At 38.8% G+C, this 8,275-nt stretch overlaps 1 protein-coding gene across 1 annotated transcript in view; it reads right to left on the reverse strand.

Annotated features, from left to right (window-relative positions):
* Positions 1-2,104: 2,104 nt before the first annotated feature.
* Positions 2,105-8,275, reverse strand: part of ZUFSP (zinc finger with UFM1-specific peptidase domain) — a gene marked incomplete at its 5' end in the record, with an annotated part of 6,927 nt that continues 756 nt past the window's right edge. Inside the window, 7 exons of the mRNA XM_010282183.1 lie at positions 2,105-2,152; positions 3,353-3,573; positions 3,920-4,071; positions 4,692-4,860; positions 5,180-5,368; positions 6,911-7,079; positions 7,878-7,987. Coding sequence (XP_010280485.1) covers positions 2,105-2,152; positions 3,353-3,573; positions 3,920-4,071; positions 4,692-4,860; positions 5,180-5,368; positions 6,911-7,079; positions 7,878-7,987 — 1,058 coding nt within the window. The remainder of the gene's footprint in view (positions 2,153-3,352; positions 3,574-3,919; positions 4,072-4,691; positions 4,861-5,179; positions 5,369-6,910; positions 7,080-7,877; positions 7,988-8,275) is intronic.

The raw sequence follows: 8,275 nt of genomic DNA on the forward strand, positions 1-8,275 counted from the left end.
GACCTTAATAAATCTGTAATTAGGCTTGTGTTGCTCTGACTCCCCTAGAGTGCTTGTTAAAAACCAAAACAAAAAACCACCACCAAACACCCCCCACTCTCACCCCCCCCGACAAAACAAAAGACAACAAAATTTATTGGGATTTTGGCATAAGGTCATGCTTACACAAGGAATCAAATACCTCAAGTGGCCGGTCGCTGTCTGGGCAGTGCCAGGACTCATCAGCACAAGGGCCATTGCAGAGGCACCTTCAGCTGGGTCAAGCGAGACTCCCACTCTTCCACTCACCATCTAGCTGCCCCATGGTGGTTACGTAGGACTCGAACAGCATGTACAAACAAGTACAAAGAGGTATTTCAAATTTGGCGCATTACAGCATTTTACTGAAACACCAGCTTAGTCCCAAGAGCAGTTTGAACACATCAGTGATGTGTTTAGCTGGGGCTGAGCCACAATTCCTGCTACAGTGTCACACTGGTAAAGAACATGTTGGGTCTGGAATTAGCAGAGCCTGAGCCAGGAACAGACTCAGCCCATCACAGGGGAGGTGAGGGAACAGTGCGGAAAGGATTGAAGTATATCCATGCGAAGTTAAATGATCGCATGGCTGCAAAACCTCACATGGTGTAAGAACACGTGCCACACAGACCAGTGCCACACCACACAACCACACATCAGTGGGAGCTGATGGTTGCCCAATGCCCAAGAACTCTGTCCATTGTCAGCCTCTCCAGTGTCCTAAATATTTAACCCTTTCACAGGTTATAGGTCACTCCTACAGAGCTACTGGAATTAATTATGAAAATGCAGTAAAATTTTTACTTTCATGCATGTTTCAGAAAAATAATTGGTTTATGGGTTGTTGTATCTTTACATGTTCATGCATTTCATTACTTCCAAAGATTACTAGTTCTTATTGCCAGAGCGTATTAAACACGAGAGAAACAGATTAATACTAAAACTCCTACACCCACATGTAGGCTTCAACATGAAATGGAAGTACCTAAACTCTAGTCATGGTAAATGGATGCCATGGCATCATTCAGTTGCTTAAACAAAGGCATCTAGTGCTATTTACAACACACTCGACCTCCTCTCCCAGCCTCCAGCTGCCCTGCTGGAGGCAGGATTCTTCCATTCAGCCAGAGGAGCATGACTTACAGTCAGTAGGGTGCCTCGAACACCCAAGATACTTGTCCCAGCAGATAGCTCCAGTCTCTTAAAAGGCACCAGCCCTGCACAACAGAGGCCCTAGCCAACAGCCAGTTCAAATGTCCTTTTAAGATGCCTCCAAGGCCCAGGGGCTATACATTATAAAACACACACAAAAAACAGAAATAAAAGAAGGATGAAATAAACACTTTTTAAAATACTTTATTTTATTTATTCATGGTACAAAAGAAATATTTTCTTCCTATACCCCAATGTATTGTCTTGTGTAGCCCCTAGAGCACATGCATCCCACTTTGGACACCTCTGTCTTAGACCTCACAACCAATGCTAACATGCATAAGCACACACATTCACGTTTACAAGTGACACATCTAGAGAAGCCAGCTAACTGAAAAGAAATTCAGTAGTAAACTAATTCCCAGTGGAACAGACTGTATCATACGAAACCACTGACCTGTCTCTGTACCTTGCAAATAGTCGCAGAAGAATTTGCTGAGGTATAATAGATATTTGTTGATCAAATTTGATAAGAAATAGAGCATTGGCCAGAGTCAGCATAAATGTATTTACAGAGGCACTCCAATAAAGTAGTTCCATAGTATCTCTATCCACTGCTTACTGACAGTTAACTATGGTGCATAGTTTGCTGTGGGATAGTAGGTGTTGCTTTGTAATTTAAGCAACAAAGAAAATGGCAATTTTTCTACTAAGACAGGAACCATAATACTTCAGAGTTACAGATTCATCAGGAGGACAGAGTTTTGACTCAAGATCAAAACTGCAGGTTTACTCTAGTGTTGTGCTTCTCCAGAGCTCCCAAACACTTACGGGGACATAGTTTTAAGACTAGAAATTGTTAAATTTGGGTCACAGTCCAGAAGTTTAATGTTTTGCATCCAGTAGATTCCAAAAGAGGTGATAAAGGCATCCTTTAAGGAATCTTCTCTGATGTTAAGACCCGAGAAGCATGGCAGCGAGCCTAAAAAAAAGGTGGGGAGATGGGAATGAGTATAGTTTCATGAATGAAAATACCACTTTAAAGAGCATTTTCCAAATTAGTAGTTTAGTAAGCTTAACAACTATAAGGAGTTCATCTTAATTTAACGGGAGCTTTCAAGACAAAATTCTAAAAAATTGGTATTTTAAAATATAAATCAGATGTTTGAAAAGAGGAAAAAACCAAAACCAAACAAAGCACACACATAAATCCCATACAACACTCTTACTGTAACCTGAATTGTAAAGTTTTTGCCAGTAGGAGAAGAGGATGGCTGTGTTTCATTGCTATTTCTGCCATGTTCAGGACCAGAAAACACGTAAAACAATACCTAATGTCAATATACAGATGTTAAATACAGTTAAGCAGGTGACTCGGTCACCAATTATTTCATAGTTTGAATAAAAGTCTGTCCTGATGCTTGAACATGCTGAACAGTGCTGATGAGACATCACAGAATCAGAACGTGGTTCCTCAGAATCAATTTGTTAGTGTAGGAAAGACAAAGCTTAGGAAACAAAAATCACATCTGACATTCAGCTGAAAACTTCTAAGGTCTTAAAAAGTTACAATACCCGAAGTGAAACATGTGGACAGGTTTCATAAAAATGCGAACATAGAAGTTACTCAGAGCTGTGTTTTGAATATATGAAGTTGTAAGTACTTTCAGAAAGCAGAATGTGCTTGTTCTAGCATCCAAGCTGAGGAGACATTGGATGGTTGGGCCTCAGTATCTATGTGCCTTGTTCTTCAACTATCAAAGGCTGATAGACACCACATAGCTTCAAAAAGTTGCAATAAAAGCCCCAAACATAATTTTGGACTATGAATGCTTTGTAAGTACCTTACATGCCCACAATAAGTTACTTAGGAGAAAATATTGTAAGAAAATGAAAAGAAAAAAAAAAAGAAGCCCAGTTTACCTGTGCAAATGGCTGCAAGCTTCATAAAAGACTTAGTAGTTGTCAGTTACATCAAGGTGGCATGCATTTACATGCAAAACCTTTTTGGTATTGATAGCCTGTGATTACTCAATTCAGAGAATAAGCAGAAAGTAGCAGAGAAGAAAAACGAGGAAAGTGAAGATATGAAAATAAATTCACCATATATGCATTTGAGTATTTAAGAGACACAGTCTCTCTTACATTTTCTTAAACAGAAACTATTTTCTGAAATACTTACAGCTTTCTCTTCCAATGAGAGTACACCATCTACAGGCACTATCTGGTATTGCTTTTCTTTTAAGCTACCCACAAATTTCCGAAGTAGTCTGAGACTAGTACCATCACTGTTCTGTTTTAGCAGTTTCTGCATTTCTTGGGGAGGACATCCTGGGTCAAACAGTAGTAAACATAAGGTTTTATTCTTCTTCTCCTCTATTCCAACAACAGTACGACTATGACCTAATTTCAAAATAGATTTGCATTACTTTAAGTACACACAAATCCCATTCACTCCATTGTAGCATTCTATTTATTTTCAGATCAAGGAAGATGTAAGGAAATTTAGTAAGGTAGTTTTAAGTAAAAAGCAGATGTCAAAAAGTTAGGATCCCAGTCACACCCAGCTCTTCCATCCAATAAAAATACAAACTTTAATGTTGCTCTTATGAAATTAAAAAAAACCCAAACAGGAAATAAATGCATGCCTTCAATTAAATGAAGAAGGAATGTAAAATGCTGCTCTTAATTGCAGCACATATCAAGAAAGATAGACAACAGAAAGAAACCAGACTGTTGTGATACTGACCTTGATGTTGCAAGTAGATAGGTGGTTTGGAAGTACACACTACCTTTGCACCACCTTCATTATTTGTAGAATAGTAACGCAAAACCCACTCAAATAAACGAGGGTGTGTACCCGAAGGGCCAGTTGGTTTGTGAAAGTCAATGATTTGACACCTACAGAACATTCAGAATGAAAACAACAATAAAATTTCAAGCAGGTTGTTTGTCAAAACAACTTTTTCACCTCTCAGTCCCTTCCTCCAGCACAAAGAATGCTCTGCAAACACAGCAATTCCACACATTAAGTCATCATTACCACTTTTTTTTAAATACAGGAGTAGGTGACACATAAATATAAAGCAATGCAATATAGACTGTTCGAAACCAGAAGATTTATTCTGTAGCAAAGAAATACTCTACTGTCTTCAGTCTAACAAGAACTTGTGAAGCTTGCAAAAATTAAGATGTTTGACTTTTTGTATAATACATGTACACTAGAGAATCCAGTTAACAGCTTTCAGAATTATGTAAGTGAATAGCTGAAATTCAGGTTCTTCTTGAGAGAAATTAAGTTTTTAATCAATGTTTGATTTTATGCACATATAGCGTAATTTTTCACCAAGTCTCAATTATCTAAGTGGTTACACAGCTTCACACTACGCTAAATCAGATCTGTTTATAAATTGGTTAAATTTAAAGCCACTAAGGTGGCTTTGTCATCGCATTGTTGGCAGTTGTGACCTTTAAAGATACAGCACATAAAAATAACAACATCATCATAAAACAATATTTACTTTATCCTGAGACTGGTTAACAGTGAATAAATTTCACATGCTCCTATCCACGCTTTGGAACCATGTAATCTGTTGTTGAAGTGAGATGCCCCATGAGGATCAAAGCCTTCTCTCCAGGCATCTTCAATCATGGACTGAATCTTTGGTATACCAGGAATTAGTGTAATATCTGGAACAGAAAAGCTTCTGAATTGTGGTTACAGTTACTGAAATATAGACTATTAATTAAAAGTATTCATCATCTTTTATAAAAGGCAGCTAATGTTACAAAGATGCACCAAAAAAACTAAAGCTAAAATTTCAACCACATCATACCTTGCCAGTATTCACCCCTGATTCTTTCCACACTAAATTGCAGTGGTATAAAAAGCATTTAATAGGTATCATTGACCTAGTAGGTCTTGCTGTGTAAATGAAAAGGTAAAACATCAGTCAGTAGATTGTCATCCAAGGCACATGGAACAAACAGAGAGCATTTTGTTTAATACCTCTCAGGCAATCATTATACAAGCTGTTTTGCAACAGTGAGGAAAGGAGCATTTGGAAATTCCTGTAACCGCAACCCCAGCCTCTGTCGCCCAAAGACGAGTGGAAGTGATCTACTCCTGTTGAAAGCCATACATGCCCCACATCTTTGTTTTCGTTCTTATAGTACTTGCACAATGCTTCAATGAGTCCTAAAAGGAGACCAAATATAAAGTTTATCTGTAAAATGAAATACAAAATTTGATAGAAAAAGATTCTCTCCCCAGCTTGGAACAGATACAAGTTAAGACAATTTATTTTAAAACTTCTAAGTGATTGCTATGTTACCTCTAGAACCCAAATCACAAAAACAGTGGACATTGCACCTACTTCATTTTGATGGTCTTTACTTTGATGAATTTATGTACTATGAAGCTTTCAGAATTCAAGCTATTTTTTCACTGCTGCTACACAATGAATATTGCAAATTAAACAGCCTGGACTACATTACAAACTGTGATATGCACAGGAGCTACTACAATGAAACAGGAAAAGTAATGTTGCTGATTAAAGCCTTTCTATGCCACAGCCACCTCCAGTACAACATCCCCTTAAAAATATAGAAATACTTATGCATACTATGTAATCCTTTTATTCTCTCCAAATTATTTTTTCTGGAGAAACTAAGACAAGAAAAGGAATGGCACAGAAACTGAGAATTATTGTAAATATTTTTAAAAAATCCACTTGCAGGATATTCCAAATCTTCCTTTGTTACATAAAAGAACATGCTTGGAAAAGCTCTCTCCAATTTGTCTATGTAAATTCTCAAGGCCCTTTATTGCCATGCTATTATGAAGACAATCATTCCATAGCCATCACAGATTATTTTCTGAATTCCTTTCTGAAGTCTAAATCATTACCAAGAATGAAAACTTTAAATGTATTATTTCCACTCAATACATCTTATAAAAGAAATTTTACTTTACCTGTCAAGAACCAAATGGCTATTTTCTAAGCTAGAACCACTAGCAATAAGCTAAAAGCTTTGAACTGTGTTCTTGGCAAGTAGAGACCAGGAAGCCTTTTGAGAGGGACATAGAAACGCACTGGCACTGTATTTTTGTACCAATTATAAAACGTCTCAAAGAAGATGTATCAAGTAAATGTCTACCTCTCCCAGTCCTCTCTTGGACTCTGTAATCAGATGAACACTGTGCTTACCTGGGACCAGCTTACATGATACTACAACTAACTGAAACACAAGATAAAAAGCTACTTTAATTTTAACAGTTATACTACGTTAGGAACCAATGAGTACCAAGTAGTAAACAAGCATAGACTCAATGACAACCAGCTTGTAATAAGACATTTGCTTTGGTACATATTGTATTTAGGCCCTTAACCAGACAACTTGGTTCCAAGGTTCCACAGAAAAAAAAGAAAAGGGAAAAAGGGAAACAGACAGGCAGACAACCGAGGAAACAACCTGGGAAACAACCGGGGAAACAGAGGAGGAGGAGAGGAGGATGAGGAGGAGGGAAAAAAGAAAAAAGTCTTCAGGTTAGAATAAAGATTTCTTTCCTTATTAGTTTAGGACTAAAATGGTATACATTGATCTAGAAAATAAGGATTAGAATTAGGATGTAACCAATAGTAAACATCCAATTATATGCTTTGTTAGAGACAGGCTTGGTCACTACAACCTCAGTCTAAAAAGTACAGTCTTAGTTGTGTAGTTTCAGTATTTTTACCTGAGGTCTTTGTTTTCCCGTCATCTATACCAAAAGCCAAACACTCCATCATGTCAGCTTTTCTCTTGTGATATTCAAAAGGCTGCATCCTTCCTCTATCAACTTCCCTTTCCATATTCTTTAGGAATTGCTGCTTGTAGCCTCCAGAATTACCCAAGCCATACTGTCTCTGTTAGGGATGGAATATGCACGAGTTAAATCACATTTTTTAAATTCACCTTTAGTGATTTTGAGAAGCTGCATGCACAATCAGTAACTTTGAAAAATCGTGAACAGTGGCACATAAAAACTTCAGATTTGTGATATTTTAGCTTCATAATATATATGGCCAAGCTTCACTCCTAAAGAGGAATGTGGGACTAGGAAAGCTACACCTGGAAGAGCAGACACATCCCTGTGCTCCCTCTTGGGCAGACAGCCATTGGCACAGAGGCAGTCAAAGGTCAGGAGGTAGTGAGAGTGCGAAATGAGCTATCAGGGCCGTCAGGTGGGAGGAAGAGGGAGGCAGGACCTAGCAAGGAAGTGGTCACTGGAGCAGGTGATGGTATCCAGGAAGAGGATAGCCAGGATGCTCAGGGCCTCAGGCAGCCTGCCAGGGAATACGCTCCAGGCTGTGCTGCAAGGCAGAGCACTAGAGCTGGGTGGAGCACAGCATGAGGCAGCAAGGTCCCCAGCAAGAGCAATACAGCATGCATGGGGAGTGCCTGGCCTCATCCTTAGCCAGCACCACTCAAAGCAATAAAGCCAAGTAGCTCAAGGCAGGCATGCCCAGCACCTGCGCCAGGATCGGCATTGCTGAGAGCTTGCATTTGCCTGCAACCCACTTCTGCACCATTACCTCAACACAGCCTGCCTGACCACACAGGTCTGATCTGGTATGTCCATTCCAGGTCATTACAGTTCCGAGGTACTCAGCTTCTAATGGCACAACTGTTCAAAATTTTACCATAAAGAAATATTACTGTACTTGCAGCTTTTTAAATTCTTCCTGCTCTCGCTTATCTTCTTCTGATCTCTGCCATTTATCTTCTTCAGTCTGGAGTTGCTGAGCCAGTTCTAGATCTCTTATGTTTCCACCTACCCAGGAATAACATTCCAAAGAAAGAACTTGATGAGGAGGTTAACAATGCTTTGATGGATCTGGGCATTAATTTTAGGAGATGCATCCCACGTTATTTTGAGCTATTAGCAACAAACAGTAAACAGGACTGACTGCATTCAGTCTACCAAGACTCAGACTCTTGACTTGGACAAAGTTTATGCAGAGTTACAGAAGCAATTACTTGGCAAACAATGCGTTGTCCTCCTGTACCTCTATTACTAGGAAAACAGCTTTTGTTTACTATATTTCACTTCATTGTCAGC

The sequence above is a fragment of the Phaethon lepturus genome, unplaced genomic scaffold (genome assembly GCF_000687285.1).
Source record: "Phaethon lepturus isolate BGI_N335 unplaced genomic scaffold, ASM68728v1 scaffold55642, whole genome shotgun sequence".
NCBI classification, from domain to species: domain Eukaryota; kingdom Metazoa; phylum Chordata; class Aves; order Phaethontiformes; family Phaethontidae; genus Phaethon; species Phaethon lepturus.